Below are 23,982 nucleotides of genomic sequence, written 5' to 3' on the forward strand. Positions count from 1 at the left end.
AGAAAGAACTGAGGGAGGGAGGCAGGGAGGGAAGGGGGAGGCAGGGAGGGAGGAGGGAGGAAGGCAGGAAGGAAGGCAGGAAGGCAGGAAGGCAGGAAGGCAGGAAGGCAGGAAGGCAGGAAGGCAGGAAGGCAGGAAGGAAGGAAGGAAGGAAGGAAGGAAGGAAGGAAGGAAGGAAGGAATGAGAGAAATGAATGTGTGCTCACAATGCCCCAGGTCCAGGGATGAAGGCTGAGATACAATAGTAGATGACACAGCCCAGCGCCCAGCAGCAGCTAGTTTTAGGAATCAGACCAATAAAGCTAATGATGATAATATAATGTGATTAGTGCTGTAATGAAAATAAGAATGAAGAGAAAGGAAGGAAGCGTTTACGAATAGGAATCCCTAGTGGATTAAGAAAGGCTTTCTAGGGGAAATGGCATATGACCTAAAGCCTTCAGAAAATCAAACTAAGGAAGCCCAGAATGAGTTACTGGCCCAAGATTTATGTCTAATGGCAGGAAGTAGAGGGCAGCAAAGATAGTATTATAATTCTAATATATGTTCTCTGGAGGTAAATTCAGAACACAAGATATATAATTTTAAGATTATAATGTGAAACCATCCATTTAACTCAACTGCTAGCCCCTATTAAAATATTTTTATTTCAAATGTGCTCCCTTCTCTCTTCAGTCATGAAATTCACATCTCTGGTGACATCTCACTAATGCCAAAAGCTACTTAGATTCGTGACTTGATAAAAAGATAAATGGTATGAACTAAACAGTAATTTTTTTTAACCACCAAATGTGAAACTAGAAATTAGAGAAGAAACCAGAGATGGAAATTTTTTATACTACCTTCTCCAGCCAATAACAACTCACTCATCTATGCTGGAAATTTCCCTCCACTTTATCAAAACCAAACCCAGCTATAAATGGCAATCAACCTATCCAAAAACTAAAGATACTTAGTACTTAATCTCCCAATCTTATGACACTTTTAGCTTGCAAGGGGCTATAGACAAACTAATGGAAGTTCTGTACCCCTTCCAGCCAACCAGAATTCACTATTTCTTTTCCCTTCAATTATTGTGCATTTATGAGCACACCTGGGTTAACCTGGTTCATTTTAAAGTCAAACACTGAAAATGATGGCCTATATCCAGAGGTATGAAAAACAATACTTATACTAAGGCAGTGACACTAGGCAAGGCTAACCAGGAAGCTGAGGTCCTTCCCCTATTACACAATACACACATGAACACACACAAACACACACACACACACACACACGTGGTGCTACTATAATATAGAATGCCCTTAATAAATAGTCCTGTTGCAAAATTTTGTGGTTTGTGACTAAAACACATAGTGCCAGGAAATACGACTCACTCCATATGTGAAACTGCATCAGACCAGAAGCGCAAGCCAGATGCAAACTACCTAGGTTCTCAGCAAGGATGACTCATTACTGTTGCCAAAAAAGAGCCTACCACCTGGTGGGAAGGCTTTTGATTCTCCATTTGAAAAATCTAATCTGGTATCTTAAAGCTTGCAAAAGGAGGGTAGGGGTGTGGCTCAGCGCTAGAACACTTTTCTAGCACAGGTGAGGCCCTGAGTTCAATCACCAGCAATAAAAAAAGGGAAGGAGAAGAAAGAAAAAGGAGGAGGAGGAAAGGAAGCAAAGGGGAATGGAGGCGGAGGGGAGGAGGGGAGGGAGAAGGAGGAGAAAGATGCTTGGAAAAGAAAAACAGAAGGGTGCTCCCAGCAGGAATCTAAGTAAGACAGGACAAAGGTTAAGATGGGTTCTAAGAGTGCATTCTCTGGAACACAGCTGCTTGGAGTTGACTTGAAATGAGATGGAATGGGCTGAAATAATATTCTGGTCCACTCTATGGTCCTTTAATTTTATCTCTCCTTGAACATCAGAAGAAAATAATTCCAAAAGCTCTACTATCAATAGAATAGGCCAGCCTTACAGGTTGAGTTTTGCTTATAAGCAATGGGCTTATGATTTTGGTTTGCTTTTCTTTCAGCTCTAAGTCAACATCCCAGACATAGCAGACCATCAATAAAGATTCTTTTGTTCCTGCTGCTGTCATGTAAAGTGTCTTTTATCCCTGATCTACACACACAAAACTATCAGAGAAGTGGTGATGAACAGTGTAGGTGACTGGGCAGCCTGACTGCCCTGAAAGAGAGAAGTACAAACTGCAAAAGAAGTCTCAGTTCCTCTCGGCGCTTGGACAGACCTGGTCCGTGCCTCCCACAAGGAAGGAACTTGGTGAGGAGTGGCTTGGTCTGCTAAGATGTGAAAGTGGTTATTATGATATCACTGCTCCTCTCCAACTTCCTCCTCTCCGGTTCCCTTTCTAAGCCCCTTAAAGTAGGATTGTCTCATGAATAGTTAGATGTTGGTGACTTAAAGAATCATTTGCGCTCTCCAGAAAAAAAAAAAGAAAGAAAGAAAGAAAGAAAAAACAGCAAAGAAAAAAAATCTGGTCAAATCTAGACTCCCTTCCCCCAGCAAACAGCCAGTATGGGAATCCAGCAAACACGAATGCTGAAAGGAAAAAAATAAAGGCTAAATATCTGAAACATGAAAGAACTGGTAATACATAAACACCACTGATGTTGCAACCCCACCCACGCAACATATCCCACAAAATTATTCTCAGCTGTATATGTGCATAAGCCAAGAAAATATTAGCTTTGGAGCACATTTTTTGTAGTATACAATTTGCCAGAAGAGTACCCATTCAGGTTTCAATTTCATGTTTAAAGCATAGAAAAGATTTAACTTCTGCTAACTGCCACCTACATTTCAACAGATGTACAGCAACGCACTTCCCTCTCAAACAGACATTAAGAAATTATCCATGTCAATTTCAGTAGGAACTGACTAACATCAAAACATGTGGTTCCCAATAAGGAATTGGATTAGATTTTTTTTAAAATGGAGAAGCCAGTCAAGTGCAGCACCTGCAGTAGGAGCCTAATAACTACCTGCTGATTAAGAAGCCACATGGTACAGTGTGTAGAAGCACGGGCTTTGTAGTCAAACTGCCTGGGTTTATCTGGTATTGACTGCCAGCTGTCTTACGCACTGCCTTGGGACTGTCACCTATAAAATAGGGATGATACAAGTAATAGTGCCTGCCCCAGAGGCTTGCTGTGTGGATTAAAGGAACACAGTATTTTTCCAAGTATGGGCCCCAAGCCAGAAAGAGTAGAAGTGTCAGCACCCAAAAATGTTAAAAATGCAAGTTCTTACCATTTGCTACAGAACTAGTGAATCACAAGCTCTAAGAATGGGGCCCAGCAATCTGTGCTTTGATAGGTCCTGTGGAGGATTCCTCTCCTCCCCGCTTGGTACTAGAGATGTAGAGATAGAACATAGGGTCTTTACACTGACCAATATCCCAGCCCTTTATTTTGAGACAAGACCTCACTAAAGTTGGCCAAGCTGGGCTCAAACCTGCAATCCTCTTGCCTCAGCCTCCCAGAATGCTGAGATGACTGGTGTGTACCACCATGCTCAGCTCCAGGGAATGCTAATTATGCTTTAACAGGTAGAATCAGCTATCCCAAAGTATAGCTGACCTCTGGGATATGATGACCATCTCTAAATTAAAGTGGTCAAGCATTCTTTCAGTAAGAGAGAAGTAGATGACAAAAGCAAAATGAAAGAGGACTCTACCGTCCCAGAGGAGACCACCCACCCATACATCACAGGATACAGCTTGCCAGAGTGAGCTATTGCATAGAATTAGATAATATAGGACAAAAGGAAAAAGGTCACACTGGAAATGTCAAATTCAGTACAAAAAATACACCTTAGTTGTTCTTATTATTAGAGCTATGATTTTTTTTTTTTTTTTTTTTGGTCTTTTTGAGACAGGGTCTCGCTATGCAGTTCAGGCTGGCCTTGAGCTCACTTTGTAGCCCAGGCTGGGCTCACAACAATCCTCCTGCCTCAGCCTCCCGAGTGCTGGGATTACAAGCATGCACCACCACCCAGCCTGATCTACGATTATTTTTGAAAAGGAAATCCTATGAAGAGTACAGTAATGGTACCCTAACTGAACATTATAAAAGGTTTAATTTTATCTTAAATTGCTAAGCAGTTTTGGCCATTCATTATTTTTTTCCCATCCACTACAATTTAACTCTATCACTGAAAATCACTGCAAGCATATCATTTTAGAAAATGAAAACTAAGTGACTTAAAGCAAAATACTTTACATGGGAGAGGAAGACTGCAGCAGCCACCACTTTCCACTGTGAAGGGACACTGTTGAAAAGATAGATTTTGGGGATCCATTCCTCAAAGATTCTACTTCAGCAGATCTGGAATAAACCCAGGACTCTGGAATTTTCAAAGTCTTTTCACCTCCACCCTGACTGCACATCAACTCTTTCAGAAGCAAGGGGTCGACATATTCCATTTTGAAAAACGTTGCTAAAAATCTTTGTCTATTAACAACCTTAAGTGAATAACATCTGATTATGCAAAGTTTTCAAAGAGCTGAGAATTAATCCATCAAGGCTTGAATTATTTTTAGTAGGAGGTTTTCTACAATGTATTCCACATTTCTTGACCTACACTGCACACACAGTACAATTTAATCTGGATGACTCAGTATACTTATTATTGTTGTGTGGTTGGTGTGCTGTAGACACAGAGAACACTCACTACAGAGCTGACTGAAACACTATAGTGGCCCCACAACTATATCCAAGCTTCAAGTTTTACATGTCTGGTTTAGCTTTTGAGTCTCTTTCCCAAAGGTAAGATGGTAAGTGTGCAGCTGCAGAGTCTTACGCGCCGTGTAACACAGCTACCACATGAATGGGTGTGTCAAAGTCGGGAGCAGCCTTGTTGGAACTGCTCTGACTGACAGTTATCTTGTCAACACCATTCAGTTTTTATCTATGAGTATCTGGCAATATGGCATGCAGTGTACCTTAATCTGGTAACTTTCCTCTCACTAGAGGAAAAAGCATGCCAGATCAATTATACTTTCATAAGTATTTTAATACCCCCCCATGCACATGGTAATAAAGTTAGGAATTCTGTTATGTGTTGAACTGTGTACCCTCTTAATTTACATGTTGAAGTCCTGATACCTAGAATCTCAGAAAATGACCTTATTTAGAAGTCAAGTCATTGCAAATGTAATTAGTTGGGATTAGGTCACTGGAGTAGGGTAAGTCCCAAATCAAATATGACTAGCACCTTTATGAAAAGGGGAAATTTGGCACAGATACGTGGGAAATGTCATATGAAGATGAAGATATATCAGAGTGATACTTCTATAAATCAAGGAGAGGCAACTGGAACAGAGCCTTCTCTCACTGCCCTTAGAAGGAATCAATCATGCCAACCTCCAGACTCTGGATTTATCCCTTCCAGAATGACAGACAGTAAGTTTCTAGTGTGTAATTCACCGAGGTATATTTTTATGGCAGCCCTGCAAACTAATACAAAAACTAGAAACATTAAGTCAAGCCTTAATGCTAGCTTTCACTTTGAAGGCATTAGTAGAACCAAAAGACCCTAAACTATTCCAAATGAGTACCAGATTCAAAGTCCCAAACCATATAATGTGCCAAATTAAAACGGACCAGCCTCTCACATACAGATTCTCTTATTCCATCACAAAGAAAATTAACCATCTCAAACCTTGACATTGAGTGAAAGAGATAAATATTTCCTTTGAAAAATCATCATCAGAGACATGGCCCCACAACTTTTGTGACTCAAATGCACATTGGCTTGGTAGTCCACATAGCTACTACTATCCTTAAGCATTTGGTCAGAGGAAACACAAATCATGTCTGAAGGAATTCACTTTCAATTCATACAATGAGATATATGAGTTCATCACCAAAAGTCACAAAGTATTTTACAGGTTACCACGAGCAAGAGATGGCACAAATAATAGCAGAATGCAACCCACAAAGGGCTCAGATATCAAAAGTAGCATGCAGAGGATATAAAATATACTGTTTAACATGCTCAAAAAAATGTTAGAGGAATTGAAAATGTGAGTAAAAAGGGATTATTTTAATTGACCAATCAGATTAGAAAAAAAGCCAAAAATGATAAAAAATTAAAAACTCAATGGATAAGCTTTATAACAAATTAAATACAGCTGAGGGTAGAAGTAGAGAACTAAATGACAAATGTGTACAAATTATTTAGAAAGAAAAAAGAGAAAAGAAGGAAAATGTAAAATTAAAAGTTAGCTGTAATCCCAGTACTCAGGAGGCTGAGGCAGGAGGATCACTGTGAGTTCAAGACCAGCCTGATCTACAAAGTGAGCTCAAGGCCAGCCTGAACTGCATTGCAAGACCCTGTCTCAAAAAAGACCAAAAAATAAATAAATAAATAAATAAAATTAAATTTAAGGTTAAGAGATGAGGAAAATGGAAGAATATCTAATGAATTTATATTCAGATTTCCCAAAGAAGAGAAATTATGGTTGAGAATTTTCTAAAAGTGATTAAACAATAATCCACAGATTCAAGAAAATTAAAAACTTTCAAGCAGAATAAATGAACAGGAAATCACAACTAAGATACATTTTTATAAAACGAAAGAATAACCAAGACAAAAGGAGAAGATTTTTTTAAAAGAAATCAAATAACCGCAAAGAAACAATGAGGTTGATACCAAATTTCTCAATCTCAGTGACAGAAGCCAGATAATCATGAAACAAAGTATTCAGTGTGGTGACAGGCAAAAAAAAAAAAAAAAAAACCTGCTACCCCAAAGTTTCACACACAGGGAAAACATCTTTAAAGAGCAAGGATGCAGGACTGGGAATGTAGCTCTGCAGCAGAGAACATGCTCAGCATACTAGAGTTCAATTCCTAGCAGCAGGAGGAAAACAAAAAAGAAGGATGAGTTAGAGATACTTTTAGATAAACAAAAACTGAGAACGTGAACCTTGAAAAAAGCTCAAATATTTAAAAATTCTCCAAGCTGTCCTTCAGGCAAGGGGAGAAGGTTCCCACATGAAAAGCCTGAGCTGCAAGAAGTTACAAGCAAATAGTAATGAAGAGCACTGGGTTATATATACGACCCCAAAATATGCTCGTTTGTGTACTGATTATTTGAAGGTAAAAGCAACTGAGAAACAGCAGACAAGAAGGGCTCTCGGTGCTTCTCTTTCTGCCTAAAAGCAGTGCAGAGCTTCCATGAGAACGGTGCCCTCCTGGAACCAGGAAGAAGAGAACGTTCGGACCCCTTAAGACAGACTCACTGCCAAGGTGCATCTGCCCAGCATACCTTTCTGAAAACCCTCACCTTCCACTAGGCTCTTCATTTATTTCCTAGTCATTTTCCAACAATTTAGCTCTCCCAGAAGCCCAATGCCCCCCTTTTTTCTAATTACTTCTTTATATTAATTTATTACCCTTTAAAAATGGTAGATAAGCCCACAAATCTAACTGCTTTTTGGGGAGCTTCTGCAAAGCCCATGTGCCATGGGAAAATATTAATAACAAATTAAATTTGTAGACTTTTTTCCTCTTAATCTGTCTTTGATCAGCTTAGTTTACAGATCCAAGTAACAGCAGCTAGGAAGCTTCTTCCCTTACACTGGTAAAAATATATTAAACATTAAGTTGTACAAAATAGCAATAACAATATATTTGCAGGGTAAAAATAAAAAGATATAATTAAAATTCAAGTCCACAACAACCTGTAAGTGGAAAGCATGTTAATGGTGTTAAAAGTATTCTAAGTTCTCTGTATTCTCTGACAGAAATTTAGGGCTATTGTTTAATTTAGGGCTTTTTAAGTTAAATTCTGCACACTAAAATTTCTAGAGTAATCATTAACCAAATGGAGATAGAATATGCATATTTCTGATATACAGCAATAATAATCCAGAAGGCAAGAAAGTAAAAACATTAGAAAGATGGGATATGTAGCTTTAAAACCAAAAAGTTATTTTAATATAAATAAATAAAAGTGAATGGTCCATCGAAAAGACTGTCAGCTGTTTTTACTAAATAAATATCCCATGCAACACCTTTTAAAAAGTTACCTTATTGAATTAATGCCAGACAAAGTAAGTTTAAGGCAAATAGTATCAATAGAAATAAAATGGATCCTTTCATAGTGATAAAAGATTCAATTCACTAGAAGATAATAATTCCAAACATGTATCCATCTAGTAATATATTACATAATATACACATGCTTCCAAATATATAATTCAACAGTTGAGATACAAAGAATAAAATAAATCTACCATCATAGTGGCAGATTTGAGCATACTTCTCTCAGTAACTGATGATTGTAGCACAGTTTCAAAACATAATTGGTAAAATATATGTTTGAACACCACTAGCATACTTGAGCTAATGGGACATATAAGGCTAATGAATATATGTTTCCAAAGAACCATGAGCTTTTATAAGAATCAACCACATTCAGGGGCATAAAACAAGAAGCAACACAGTTTACAAGGTAATACAACACAGACTGCATTGTCTGTCCACAATTCAATTAAGCTGCAAATCATTAATAAATATAAAATATGTATTTCAGATTTAAGGAGCACAGTTCTAAGTAAGGCATAAGTTAAAGAAATAATAGAAATTAGGGTCGAGGAATAGCTCAGTGGCATAGCGCCTGCCTGGCAAGCACAAGGTCGTGAGTTCAATTCCCAGCACCACAAAAAAAAAAAAAAAGGAATGATAGAAATTAGAAAATATTTAAATCTGAAAGATAATTTAAAACACTATATCTCTAAACATGGGATTCAGCTAAAACAGTTGCTGGAGTGAAACTTGTAGCATTTCCATGCTTAGAGTAGAAGAGAGGCTGATGATTAATGATTATTTGAGTTTTCTAGTACTGTAAAGCAAATTACCCCAAATGTTAGTTGCTTACGTGGTAGCAAATATTTATTCTCCTTCGGAGCTGGTTAGCAATTGGGAAGCGGCTTTGCTGGGTGGTTCTGGCTTGGGGTCCCTCACGCGGTTGCAGCCATAGGTTAGCCAAATCTGCCACCATCTGAAGTCTGGGCGGGAGAGAAGCCCGCACTCCCACTGTAGGTTCCTCACGTGGGTGACAAGCTTGTAGGTTACTCATACAGTTGGTGGCTGGCTGTTGGCAGGAAGACGCAAGTTCCTCTCTGCATGGGCCTGCCAGGGGGCTGCTGGTGCACTGCACTATGGTGATGGCAGGGTTCCCCCCAGAAAGTGACCCAAGACAGAGAAAGGCACGCGGACGCCAGTCACAGGCCATCACTCCTGCCACATTCTGCCCACGCGAAGTAAGTTGCTATGTCTGGCCCACATTTAAGAGGAGGAAAACTAGGCTCTCCTTCTAAAGGAAAGAGTGTCAAGGAATTTGCAAGCATTTATGAAAAGCACGGTGAGCTCAGTAAGCATCTACCTGAAGAAATGAGAAAACAAACCCAGAAAAATGAAGCCCAAGGAAGTAAAAAAAAAGCAGTAAAAAAAAAAAAAAAAAAAATCACAAATAAACATAATAGAAAATAATCTACAAAGTCCAAATTCATTTTGTTACAATTGATAAAACTGGGGAAAAAAAAACTGACAAAATTGATAAATTTCCAGTAATACTAAGAAAAAAAAGAGGGGAGGCACAAATAAATTGGAAATAAAGGGGGGATCAGTACAACCAATAAAGGGGGGGGGCACTGTGAATATATCCTCAGGAAGCAAAAGGATATTATACATAACTTTATGCCCCTGACTTTTAAGACATACAATGAGCAAAATCGGTAGAAAACTTTAACCTATTAAAAATGACTTAAGAAAAGGAATTCTATAACAATTTAAAATTTTAAATTGCTACTTTAAATCTTCCCTCAAAAGAGCACTAAACTAGGATGACTTTACAGGCACGATCTACCAGATATTAAAAAATATAAATAATTACACAAACTATTCCAGATTATTTAAAAAATGAGGGGAGGGAGAGGGAACACTATTTAATCCATTTTATAAGCCAAGAATAACCTTAACAGGAATATCTGAAAATGTCAATGAGAAATTGGAAAATTACATGCCAAATACACTCATTAACATCTATTAACATTTAAGATACTAGCAAACCATACCAAAATCAAATTCCTCTACCAAAATAAAATTCCTATACACCAGCACCAAATGGAATGTGTCCACAATGGCATTGTCAGTAATACATAATGGAAACAACCCGGATTCCCATGAACATTAAAATGAGTACTAGAAATTACGGTATAACAGCATGATGGAATATATTTAGAATTGAAAATCAACAGACTGCAGCTACGAGCAATAACATGGGAGATCACTGGACAATAATATTGAAAAAAGGAGTTATGCAAAATTCCACATGTATAGTTTTAAAATATGGAAGTGTTTAAGCTTATATGATAAAGCTACAAAGAAAAGCAAAACACAAAATCCAGAATGGCATTCTCTCCAAGGGAAAAAAGTAATAAGCTCCCCAAGAAGGATTCATATGATAAATCTCAGAGGTAACAGTAATGTTACTCACGCTCTCTAAATATGTTACAAACATTTTTATGTAATATTTAACTTTCAAAACTCAAAACACTTAATAGGGTGAGCAACAGCGCAGTTCTGTGCCATGTGCCGTTCTCTCAATCTGTTCCCAGCTGGCGGCAGACGGGAGCTCATCATCCAAAACAACACGCAACAATTTTCTCTACACTCTTCTCAGTGTTGGTTTTTAAAAGCAATCCAGAATTATATGCTAAATAGCATCATTTCATCATGTTGATTATTCGCCATTAAAACATTACATTGATTTTTTGCCATTAAAACAACCATTACATTTGCTCTGCCATTTTAAGTATGCTTCAATCTTAATATATCCCAACTAGAAGTAAAAAAAAAAAAAAAAAAAACCTCGAAAGCTATTCAAACTGTCATATTCAATCAGAATCACTGTCCAGTGATTTTGGAATCTATCTGATTTTAATGGCACAGATTAAAAGAAAAGGGTTTTGCTCAAATTAATTAATTCTAATTCTCTGCTTGCTTGGTCTTTTTTATTATTGTTCCAATTTGTTACCCTTTTGTTACCACTATCATGACACAATTTTTAGGTCTCATATCAAAATAATTCTGGTTCAGTAGAAGTGGTGGAAGGCGTGTGGGTCCCAGTGGTTTCACTGAAACTACACCACAACTTTGACAAACAAAAAAAACAATTTGAATGTATCCATGGCAACATAGTTTTAGGCAACAATGAACCCAAAACTATAGATGTGTTGCCAGTGATAAAACTTGAATGGCTAAAAGAAATCAGTTGTATATATTCTAGTCCCCAGTAGTGACTCGTTTGTCTAGTTCCACATCTTAGATTGCTTTGAAAACTTCAGGCAGTTTAAGTAAAATCAGAAGTATAAATAATATGAAGGTATGTTTTACATCACTTATGTTTAAAGTATTCCAACCCATATGCTCACAAACGGGGTAAGTTTTGGCTTAAATTGTATAAAATCATATACAATATAGTTTGCATTTTAGACCACACAAAATTTAAATAGTAAACAGGCTACACTCTCAAATACATTACTTTTAAGCATATCTAACCCAAAGATACAGTCAGCTTTAGCTGGTGGACAAAATACCAAGGTAAGCTTAGATAGGACTACACACTTACCAAGAAATCAATACATCCTTTGTTTCAGATGAGCTTACGTGAATAGCTCTGATTTGCTTTGCTCTGGATCATGTATTCGTATTAAAAGAATGGTTTAAGTTCAAAGAAGCATGTTTAAAATGCCCAAGAGATGAGTGTTTTATAAAGTAAGGCTCTATTTCTAAACTCTTCTAATAAGCATGGGGCAAATGGCAACTGGCAGCCTGGGAAAACCTCTTACTGGTTCATTCAAGATCATATAATGAATAACAAGTATATACCAAAACAGGAAAAGTGATCGATAAACATGGTTGGTATCCTATGCCGTGAAAAACAGAAAAAGAGGTAAGAAGGGAAGGAGCCATAAGCTTCCTTGCCCCTGACAGCCCAGGACTGTTCCCCGGAATGTTATGATGATGTATGGTTCTGGCTAAAGTATGGAAGTTAAGCCAAACTGTCCGCACAGAGACTTAGGAACACGTGGTTTCTGACCAGAAGAACGTGACACAGAAGCCGGGTAACATTACTAACTGCATTATCTTCATGCCGTGGATGACATGCTGGAGATCAGAGCTGGGTGTTGATTCAAGGGAAATCTTCCATAAATGGTGTCTAAGCGCAGGCTACATCATCCAAAAACTCCCCAGAGATTTTCCTATTATGTACATGGAAGACGGAATGCAGCAAGTCCCATTTGGCTGGACAGAGAACATTCTCTGTTCAGTGAAACTGCGTGGTTCTTGTGCTTCGTGCCAACTGCAAGTTCATACTAGACCAAGGCCCTAAACATGAAGGAGTTAAGTGTACTCAAAAATGTGCCAGATGCAATAAGCAGTGCTGGGTAGTTCACTGCCTCTCAAACATCAAAACCACAGGGCAAGACACTAATAAGGCCATCATTCTTGTAATGTCTTTCGCTAGTTAAGAGTCAGTGTTATGACAACTGTTACTCAGAGTTACCATAGCAAAATGGAGCAGCATTATCTTTTTCCATTCACCTCCTATTGATGCACAAGTTAAAACCAAGAACTGCCTGAGCGCATCACCAGTGACTGTGGCTCCGTGAGGCTGACGGTCTTGGGGAAACCTTCAAACCTGAACACAAGTATACTATAAAATAGAGTGGGAAATAGACACTTGGGTGAGGTGACTCAGCTCAAATGTCACTTGCTCAAAAAGGTCATCTTGGACAAACTTAAAGTACTGTTCAGGTGCTCCCTGAATTACCAAAGGTTAATAAAACCCATTGTAAGTTGAAAATGTAAGTCAAAAAATATAGTTAATATATCCCTAACCTACTAAGCATCAGAGCTTAGCCCAGTCCCCCTTAAACACTTGCATCAGCTCACAGTTGGACAAAATCATCAAACATAAATTCTGTTTTATAATCAGGTGTTGACTATCTCAGGTCCACACAGAGACAAGCATCGTGTACACATGACGAAATGCAAAATCTCAAAATATAGGACCTAATAAAACTGTGGCAGCACAGCACACTGTATTGCTTGCTGGTTCACATGATCACGTGGCTGGCTTCCCTGTCCAGCATGGAAAGAGACTACCACAGTACTGGCCTAGGTGTGTATTACTTTTACACCATTACAAATTAGAAAAATCTTTAGTTGAACCACTGCCAAGTTGGTACCATCTTTTTTTTTTAAAGCACAAAGATCATTTATTTGCAAGGCATTTGAATACTACATGTCTAGTGAAAGCCCTGAGACCACATGTGTAACAGTTGATACATTGTGTCAACTTGAGAAGTCTAGAAGCTTAACTAAGGAACTCAGCAGGTCTACATCCGAGGGTGAGGAGGACCTGCCCTTACTGCGCTAGGATGTTCACTGTGTCAACATGAGAAGTTTAGAAGTTTAACTAAGTGACTCAGCAGGCAGGGGGCCAGGGTCCTCACTTTGTAAACATCCTGAGCCTGTGGAAGAGGAGAGCACTGGGAGGGTGTGTAGCCTGCATACAATATAAAGGAGAAAAAGAAGCTTGCTCTCCCACTTTTGCTCTTGTCGCTTTTGCTATCTTCCACCACCTTGAACTTTATTGCCCCTCTGCCATGCCACCCTGCTTTGGAGCCAGCCAATTACGGACTGCAACCTCTACAAACCAGAAGCTAAATAAACCTTTTCTTCCTTAACTTTGGGCATCAGGTATTTTGTCCCCATAACAAAGAGGAAAGTAACTACGACAGCGTATATGGTCGTATTAACATTATTTACATGGTGCAAGAAGATAGTCAATGTGTATATAAAGAACCAGGGGTTTTGGAGAATGTGTTATACTTTTCCGCAGAAAATGACATCAGTTTACCCAAGATCTGACCTAGTCTCTGCATCAGAACTTCATCATATTCTAGTTCTCCAACCCTACCTCCCACAGTAACACAGGCAGTTGTTGAAGCTTAAAAAATATCAACCTGCTCTTTCTTCACTAGCCAGCCGCTCTTTAACACATTATCTTTAATAACTATAAAATTAGAAAATTTTAGGTATTTTTGTCCCTCTTCCTGTTTGAATTTAGACTCCCACAGACAGGAGATTTGATGTTTCATTACCTTGCCCCAAACACTCACATGAAGGTTGGCAGAGAATAAGCCCTCACTGGTTATTCACAGGCTGCCTTTCCAGCTGCCAAAGAACACAGAGTTCAGTTATCTATAACTGATATTTTTTATGGAGTCCAGAAAATCCAGCACTCACATTGAAATGTCAAAAACACCCCATACTGGAATGAAAAGACTCTTACTGCAGATAGAACAGGAATTAAATCTGTACCTATTGGCAAAGTGGTCTGAAGCAACACCACTCCTGGGGCGGGGTTGGGAGCATGGAAGAGCAGCTTCTGCATCACTTAGCAGTTTGCCAGAAAAGCAAAATCTAAGGCGACCACAGACCCAGGGAATCAGAATGTCCGAAGATGAAGCCCAAGCACCTGTTTTATAATTAAGCTCTTTCAGTGACTCAGCAACCCTCAAGTTTTGACACTTATTGAACTATAGCTTCGACAGGGTCCCCCACAGGCCCATGTGTTAAGGGCTTGGTCCCCAGCTTGATGGCTTGCATCAGTTGGGAGGCGGTGGAAGCTTTCAGAGATGAGAAGCATTTAGGTGTTGAGGGTATTGTGAGATCCCGCCTACCCCTTGTTCTCTTTTGCACCCAGCCATAAGTTGAGCTGTTTGGCTCCCACAGGCGCTCCTGCTAACACATGCTGCCTTGTCACCGGCCCAAAAGCAATGGCAACAACAAATCATGGAGTGAACCCTCTACAACTGTGAGTCAGAAGCAGCCTTTTCTCCCTACTATTTGATTATCTCAGGCATTTGTTACAGCGATGGAAGGCTAACACAACTACTAGGTGGGAAAAAAATATTAAATTACAGTGAGCTACCCCACTCATCTTAAGTGTGACTACCATTCAGAAATAAAGGTGAAAATAAACAAGAAATGTTATATTTGGAGTCTTCCAAAGACAACTGGTACATTCTTGTTGGCATTGAGATTAAAAACATCAGGAATGAACGAGGAAGAAGAGAAATGACATGCAAAATGATACACGTGAATAAAGACAGAGCGGTCTGAACACACACCACACTTGCCCATGTGTGGTTTCCCTGGGACCTCCCAGACCTGAGTGAATTCTTAATTCACTCAGTTTTCCTCTCCTTCCCTGGGCCACAGCTCTTGCTAAGAATCATGGGAATAGACAACTGATCAAGACAGCTCAGAGAATCACTGCATCCTACCGTGATTCAAGTGCCTGATGCAGTCGCTCAAGAGCGTGCTGAACCTCTTCTGGTCAGCGGCCTCCTGGAAGCAGAAGTAGCCATGTCTCAGGAAGGGCAGCCACAGGTACACCGGGAACGCCTTGGGCAGGACCACAAAAGGCTGAGAATTTTCCTTCTCACTGGAGGCTGAAGAAAGAGTGGAAACCCCAATCATTTCAAAACATGTGTCTTTTCTTTCAAATACTTATTTCCAGCTAGCGGTGAGGGTATCCAGGGCAGGCCAGAGGTGGACATTTGCTAGAGAAAACAGGAGTTTGGGCTCCTCTCCACATATCCACTAGCTCCCCCTACTTACTCCCTCCTCTCTCTCCACAGGGGCAGTCACTGCCATCTGACACAATCTTTCTCAACTCCGTCCTGTTGAAAATACCTGCAGACAGAGCTCCCTCTACCCACTGGTCCTGTGTGGGTCCCTGCGGACCCCTGCCCCCCTGCACACACTCTAAGCTCTGCAGGACCCAGCTTCCCAGGTCTCCTCCCACCCGCTCCCATTGCTGTGTGCACCCTCTGCTTATTCCCCACCAGCTCCTGAACCCAATGGCCGAGGTCACTCATGCTTCCTGACTGCAAGCCCACGGCTTCTTCTTTTTTACTGGACATCTCATCTGATCTGCAGCATCTATTGCTGCCAGGGACCCTTTCTTTTGAGAACTTCTCCATCCTTGACTTCCAGGAACACCTCTCACCTTGTTTCCTTCGTGCTTTAAAAAGCGGTTTCTTTTTTGTCACCTTATTGCTTCCTCAGCTGCCTCCCTGTTAAGTGCTGGTGGTTTCCCTGTTCTGTGCTGCCTTCCCCGCCACCCTCAACCTATTCCCTCTCACGGATCAGCCCAGTCATCCCGTAACTTTTTTTTTTTTTTTTTCCGGTACCAGGAACCGAACTCACGACCTTGCGCTTGCCAGGCAGGCGCTTTGCCGCTGAGCTAAATCCCCAGCCCCATATCCCGTAACATTTTATGTAGCTTGTGCAGTCTGTCTCACCCTCCCCTCCTTTCCCATCATGCTTTCCCTTTCATCCTTCAAAAGTCAGTTCAGAAGCAACCTCCCCTGTGATGTATCTTCTGTCACCAGAGAGCATTAGGTACTCACTACCTGGTTCCCCTAAAATACTCGCACCCAAGCCTGGGGTTGGGGATGTAGGGTTGGAGACTGACGAGATGAGCTCCCCCACTGATTCTCATGGGTCCCCTCCCCAGGAAGCAGAGACACAGTTCGGGACTATGGGCTCCTAGAAGCTACCTCTCACCTGTCCTTGTACCCTCAGCCTATAGCACAGTCATGGAATCTAAGAGACTTTTACCTGCAGTGTGTTGAGTGAATATATGTGAGAAGTAGAAAATTTCAGCAGCTCTAAAAACATGAGACTTTTGGGGTGGGGTGGGGAGGGTAGTGAGTGAGAGAGTACTTACCCAGCGTGTGAGGCCCTAGGTTCAAACCCAGCAAGAGAGGGAGGGAGGGCGAGAGAGAGACAGAGAGAGACTCTTCCCTCAAAATCAGTCCCAAGAAGCTTATGTTAAGCCACATTACTATTCAGAACTCTGACCTCAACATTATTCCCTTCACGCATTCCTATGACATGACATTGTACTTGGTTAAAAATCCAAGCTTCTTTCCAGAGTTGCAAAGAACACACAGAAGAAAAGTTAGTTCTGTGCTCCTACAAAATGGGCAGCCATGGCGGGGACAGGAGGGACAGCAGGGCCTCTACGAGGCTGGCGAAGGCAGTGGCATGCACAGAAATGGGTCATAACCATAAGAGAGGCTCCAGGACTAAGTCAGCACTTCTGAAAGAGGGTAGGGGATGGGAATGTAAAAAGGAATTCAGATGCATTATGGGCATATACCAGCTCCACACTAGGAATATAAACATCACGTACTGTAAACATGTTCTAAAAATAGCTTTGGGGGAGCACAGACAGGAGCCCTGTTCCACCATCCTGGAATCTGAAAGCAACATAGCGAAACTCTCTGGGAGCACACACGGGGGCCCACGAGGGCCTAGCACAGTGCGCAGCATATCACAACATAAGAACGAATCACAACATGCAGGAACAGAGGAATGACTGGTTGGACGGTTTAGAGACCCCCAGCTATAACACAGTATCTATTCTCCCCTTCTTTCTCAGTAATAAAACCCAAGATTTTTACTTGGCCATGGGACTATACAGATTACTTGTTAATGTCTTTAATTGTTTGATCAATCTTGCATTCTTACATCTGGTAATCTGAGCAACTTTGTTGAAGATAACAATATGTAATATAGCTGGGCCTAGTGGTGCACACCTGAAATCCCAGCACTCGGGAGGCTGAGGCAGGAGGATCGTTGCAAGTTCGAGACCAGCCTGGGCTATGAAGTGAGCTCAATGCCAGCCTGAACTGAATAGTGAGACCCGTCTCAAAAAGACCAAAAAAGTAATATAACAACCATTGTTAATTCCTATCATCTTGTTTTGAAATCATTTATCGTTTTTGTATTGTTTTGGTTTTGTTGTCACTGTTGTTATGTTGTTATTGTTTTTTTCTCTCTCTCTTTAAAATAAAAAAAAAGAAAAGAATGTACAAATATTTCCAGTCTTCCTTATAGTTCGGGGGCTGCGGGTTTAGCTCAGCAGCACAGCACCTGCCTGGCAAGCGCAAGGTCGTGAGTTTGATTCCTGGTACCGGAAAAAAACAAACAACAACAAAAAAACCTTATAGTTCAGTAGCCCACAGCTACTAAGTGCTGGCCAAAGGGAGGCAAACCAAAGCGGCATATGAAAATTCCTGGAGTTATCCCTAAAGATGCCTTTTCTCCTTCTTACTATCTGGAATAAGAAAGCTATAGCTGGAGCTTAGCAGCCACCCTGGATTCTGTTAAGAACGACAACCTCCAAAAAAAAAAAAGAAAAAAAAAGGGAGAAAACTACAAAGATCCCAAATCTCTGACGAATCTATGGATCTGTCATACCAGTTGTGGAAAAATACTGAAATATCTTTGTGAGATAATAAGACCTTATGTATTTAACTGAAATTTTTTGCTGGAGTGCAGCAAACGAGGTTTTAACTAATAAAATACCAAACAAGTGAAGAACTTTAGCAAAACAGGAGCATTCCTGGTACCACACCTTAGCATAACGCTCTGGAAAAACCACATACTTAGTCATAAACCTCTAGTGCCTTCACTCGAGCAAGGTTAATTCCTCCCAATTTGGTGGTGCCTAGATTTATCCTTTCCTGTAGAAACAGTATCACACAGTGAGTGCTCTTGACTACCATGGTTTTGTGAAACAATTCACAGGGCCCTTTCCAAGATGTCACAATTTTGTACAAACAATCGAAAGCAACATTGACCCTTTGCATTTAAAAGCTTCAGCGAGACCCATAAAATTCACTGTTACCCACTGTGTATCTCTCACTTGACCTTTTGCAACCATTTTCCAGATGCCATCAGTCTGCATATTTTCTGAGTTGGGTTACTAAGGCATCACAAATGATCCACTGTAGAATATTCTATTTTTACAACTAGGAAGGCTACACCACACAATAAAAATAGTCATTGAAATGCCCCAAGTAAAAGCCCTGGGCTCACTGGCCTTAGTCACACAAGCCTGATGTTCTTTATTTCCTTTCAGCCCTCTGATGATTTCATCAATAAGTCAATAAATGTACTGTCTGTTCTCACAGATTTTGTTGGAAAGCTCTGGGGAGAGTCTCAGGAGTCAACATACGGTGACCTCAATTTCAAGATGCAATTCCCAGCCAAGGCCACCGGTATATAGATGTTGCCAGAAAATATGAAACGTGATAATATCACTAGTGCACACAAAGCATTGTTTTAGCCTGAATTATATAGTAATAATTTGTTCATTTATGGTTAATGGTCCATATACTAATCCTACAATTGGTTATCAAAAACACGATGGTAAATGTTCTTCACCAAAAAACAATTGGTGAAATTATTACATTTTTCCCCATAAATTCTAATGAAATGATTGTTCCCATTAATAAGGACCAGGATTCTCTTCAAGAAACCAAGTAATTACTGTGTGGTGCAATTTACACAAAGCCAAAAATACTTATTACTTCATCCATAGTTCATGAGTTTCTATTATCCATCCTTTTCTCTATATATTATTTATTTTATTTATTTATTTATCTATTTTGTCTGTTTGAGACAGGGTCTCACTATGCAGTTCAGGCCGGCCTTGAGCTCACTTTGTAGCCCAGGATGGACTCAAACGCACAATAATCCTCCTGCCTCAGCCTCCCGAGTGCTGGGACTACAGGCATGTGCCACCAAAAAGTGGAGTTAAAGAGAATCAAAGAACAGTAGAACTGGAAAGACACTTATAGACTTTCAAGTTCAAAGCCCCACTTAAGAAAGAGAAACAAACTAGAGAAGTTTAGCGCCCTACTAGTGTAAAACATTTTGTAAGCGGCAGAGCTAGAATTAGATAAAATCCAGTGTCCCAACGCTTGGCCCAGTGCTCCTTCTAAGGCAGCATTCACGTTTATCTATAGACAGGTTAATTAATGCAATGTTTCTGTATAGTAGCTTTCAGTTACTGTGATATTTATTTCAAGTTTTTTTTGTCACTTTAAGATAATTTATTGACTATCCTCCTAAAACTAGAATAATAAAAATAACAATTCTTGACAGGTCCCAGTCTGTTTACTAAAAAACTGAATCACACATTTCACAGACTGAGCCCTGCTGGTTTATTTCTACTGGCCTGGGGTGCTGCCATGTATTCCAAAGGTTTCCAGATACTTGACCAATAGCAAAGTCACTGTGTACTAGAAAAATAGTAACTGACTTGGGTATTGCTGAATAGGATGTGAAATAGCCTGAGTGGCAACATGTTCATTTAAATTACAGAAGTCACATCTTCCATTTGTCCATGGAAAATGGGTGTCACAACCCTGGTATTACTAATACTTTTTAGTTGATTTCCTCTGAGAAACTCCAATGTGAGTCCTCCTTTATTAGGCCATGTTGAATCCCTGCTGCTACTAGTATTTCATGTCAGGTAACTCCTCAAGGTTGTAGGATGTTTAGCCGCATTCCTGGACTCTACCCACAGAATGTCTGCAGTACCCACCTTCTTACTATGGAACAGAAATGTCTCCAAATACTGTCAAATGCCCTCAGAAGGTGAAATCCCTCCCAAACCCCATTGAGAACTGCTAGTCTATTTAAACCAGGCAGTTTAGGAAGTTTTGCTTTGGAAAGGGTTGCTCAGCAACTCACCAATGGGATCTGGGAAATGCTTATCAGATAATAGATTATATTCATCTTCTGAGGTTAACACCTTGCCGCCAGCTGGAAGAATTCGGCTTTTAGGAGCAGCTCCTTTTTGATAGGCCTGGAAGAAAATGCTTACATGAAAATGGTCCTCATTTGGATTTTTGGAAAATAGCAGAAGGATTAAAAGTAGATACATAGACTCAAATGCATATACTCAGAGACAGCAATCCCCCACACCACATCACTGAGTTATTTATTCAAAAATTAAGTTTTGTATGAATGCTACTTGCAAGGTATCCAGTACTTTTGTGTGACTGTCACAGCATGACAAAGCAGAGTCCTTCATCTCAGGGAGATTTCTCTGTAGGTATGTTCTCAAAGGAGGGGTCTCAGTAACATCTAGATAGTCTGTATCGTATTTACCATTTCAGGTGCTAATGCCCAAGTCATTCTGTTATTTCTTTTTTTGTTTAGTTTTTTTTTTTTTCCCAGTACTGGGAATCAAACTCACGACCTTGTGCTTGCCAGGCAGGCGCTGTGCCGCTGAGCTAAATCCCTAGCCCGCTCAAGTCATTCTGATAACCACAAGGGTGATCACCACAAAAATGCTGCACAAAATGCTTGGTGACAGATGCGGGCCAGGTACGATGATCAGTGATGCTATGGAATGTGCAACTGTAATGATAGTTACCATGGATTTTCATCAAAAACATAAACATGTTACCATGATAAAAAATATGCTACTACTTTGCCCCCAGAAATGTCAGCTTTGCAGTAAAATGACTGGGAGGGAAGTACACTTTTGTGACATCAGAACCAACTCTGGCCAGCAGACAAGAAGCTCTACTATCTGAGAAACTTAGCAGAAGCATAGAGCATCACAGAAGGCATTACATAGACCCCTAACCCCCGCCAGGACCGCAGAGAAGATAAAGTTAAGTATGTGAATCTGATGAGAAGGCTTATATCCAGACAAAATTCTCCAACTAGCAGTCTAAGGGCAAACTGACAAGAAACTGTGGGACCCAAAATCTTAAGTATACTCTTGGGAATAACTAAAATAACGTTGATCTAGGCAACAAATTTAGACTATAATAAACAGTCTGCATCAGTAAGAGACTGACTGAAGAGACCTAAATAAATCACTCTCAGATATCCAAGAAGCTTGTTTCAACACTTGTAAGAACCATCAATCAAACGCTAAACCGCATCAGGGACCCAGAGTGTACCAGAAAAGCATCTAAATTTGTGTGATTTTTGAGAAAGTTTAAGGGCAATTTGTTTCAGACTAGTCTCAAATGTGAATTGTGTTACTAGATATAAGCCTTGATATTGGCTTTTAGCTAGGCATGGTGGCGCACGCCTGTAATCCCAGCACTCACTAGGCTGAGGCAGGAGGATCGTTTTAAGTTCGAGACCAGCCTGGGCTACAAAGTGAGCTCAAGGCCAGCCTGAATTGCATAGCAAGACTCTGTCTCAAAAAAAGACCAAAAACAAACAAACAAACAAAAAATTGGCTTTTATAAACATGATACCACTTAAGCTTCAAAACAGCACTATATATTAGATATTGTCTGCATTTTACAAGTGAAAAAAATGAAGGTTGAGTAACATGCCAATTGCCTGTCAGCGAGGAGGTGACAAATCAGGACTAACACTCATGTCTGTCCAGCAAGGATACAGGAAGGAGGGACTGATCAGCGAATGAGAATGCTTCAATGTCCCTGCTTAGTCACCAGCAAAATTGGACTCTCGGTAAAATAACAGGCAATTTATCAGTCCTTAATGTGTAAATCTTAGGTGTAATTTTAAAAATACTTCTATATATTAAAAAGTAGGCTTTTATTAACGCTAAGCAATGACAACAAAGTACATGGCCTTTCCCTTTAAATACCTAAGCGAATTTTAAAAAATATTTGGCTATTACTAAATTCAGTCATCATAGCTTAACAATCCAAACAAGTTGTTGAAAATAATGAGCAAAGGAAGTGATAGAAAACATAAATTCCAAGTTTCTAAAAGTTAAAAGGAAAAACACTAAAATTTGATCAACAAACAAAATTCAGTTAGTGTCAAACATAATACCTGGATGAATGTAAGAACATGAACGTTTCCTCACAATTAGTTATAAACAATCATAGCAGCAACTGTTCTATACTGGGCTCAACCGCAGCAGGGCATATGCTAAGTATATCAACGAATTCATTTACTGAATTCTCACAACACCACCACGACAAAGGATCGTGCCATTGTACAGATGAGAACACTGAGGCTCAAGGAGATTCATAACTTTGGCAAAGACACTCATCTAGCAATTGGCAAAGATGTAATTCAAAGCCCATGGTACTACTTATTATACAGCATTATGTCTCCTCAAGCATCCCTGAAAAGACATTGTAAAGAACCACAGGGAATATAAGGTTATTTGTTATTACTACTATTATTATTTGTATTGGTAATTTGTTTCTGGGTACAAATTATGTGTTGAACGAAATCCTAATACAGTCAAGCAGAAGAAATACTAGCTCATTCAATGCTGAAGAGAATAAGTTTATCCAAGAAAGACCTTGAGCCTTGTCTGGCAGCCTGTGAAACAACTGTGCACTGTATGTTATTCCAAATTTTCATCAGAAATGGGAAGAAAATACGTGGTCTGTTGGCCTGAAGGCTTCTCTGAATGGTTTAGCATCAGAGGGATTGCTCAGACCATGCCACAAAGTTTCTCCTGATTACCTCAAACTCAGAGTCAACACAGCAGAGCTGGCAATCTGTTATGATCTTTAATGGATAAAACATAACTTCTCATTTCCAGGAAAGCCTGAAGACCCATGTAGATTAAAAAATGTGCACAGTATGAGATCTGGGATGAACCCCTGGGATCATAATTCTCAAGTTTAATCAAGGTCCCAAGACCTGTCACTTGTCCATGAGTTCACCTCTAGTTAGTGGTACAACTTGACCTAAACTTCACTCTTTCAACCTCACTGCCCAGAGCTGGGGATGTGGCTCAGTGGTAGAGTTTTTGCCTTGCATGCACAAGGCCCTGGGTTCGATTCCCAGCACCACCAAAAAAAAAAAAAAAAAAAATCCAACTCACTGCCCAGTGTCCTTTCCCTTATATTACCTCCCTACAAGGTAAAAAAAAAAAAAAAAAAAAAAAATTGGAAACAATAACTCTCAGGTGCTAGATGCTTTACATATGTTACCTCATTTCTCTACATTTGAAAAAAATCTCTACATTTGAAAAAAATAATAATCAAGAAAAAGGTGAAAAAAATCCTTAAGTATAAGTGGAATAAAGTATGTGCAGTGTTTTAATCCCTAGGAACCCAGC

The 23,982-nt window shown here is 39.9% G+C and overlaps 1 protein-coding gene and 1 non-coding gene across 2 annotated transcripts in view; one reads left to right on the plus strand and one right to left on the minus strand.

The window, feature by feature from the left end:
• Nucleotides 1–23,982, minus strand: part of Fam129a (family with sequence similarity 129, member A) — an 85,878-nt gene that overhangs the window by 57,356 nt on the left and 4,540 nt on the right. The window contains exons 4-5 of the mRNA XM_013521626.1: nucleotides 20,652–20,766; nucleotides 15,380–15,547 (exon numbers count right to left, since the gene is read on the minus strand). Coding sequence (XP_013377080.1) covers nucleotides 15,380–15,547; nucleotides 20,652–20,766 — 283 coding nt within the window. The remainder of the gene's footprint in view (nucleotides 1–15,379; nucleotides 15,548–20,651; nucleotides 20,767–23,982) is intronic.
• Nucleotides 23,645–23,716, plus strand: Trnaa-ugc. Its single transcript has one exon. It is a non-coding gene; the product is annotated as a tRNA-Ala (tRNA).

The sequence above is a fragment of the Chinchilla lanigera genome, unplaced genomic scaffold (genome assembly GCF_000276665.1).
Source record: "Chinchilla lanigera isolate Chin_1 unplaced genomic scaffold, ChiLan1.0 scaffold00005, whole genome shotgun sequence".
Lineage (NCBI taxonomy): Eukaryota > Metazoa > Chordata > Mammalia > Rodentia > Chinchillidae > Chinchilla > Chinchilla lanigera.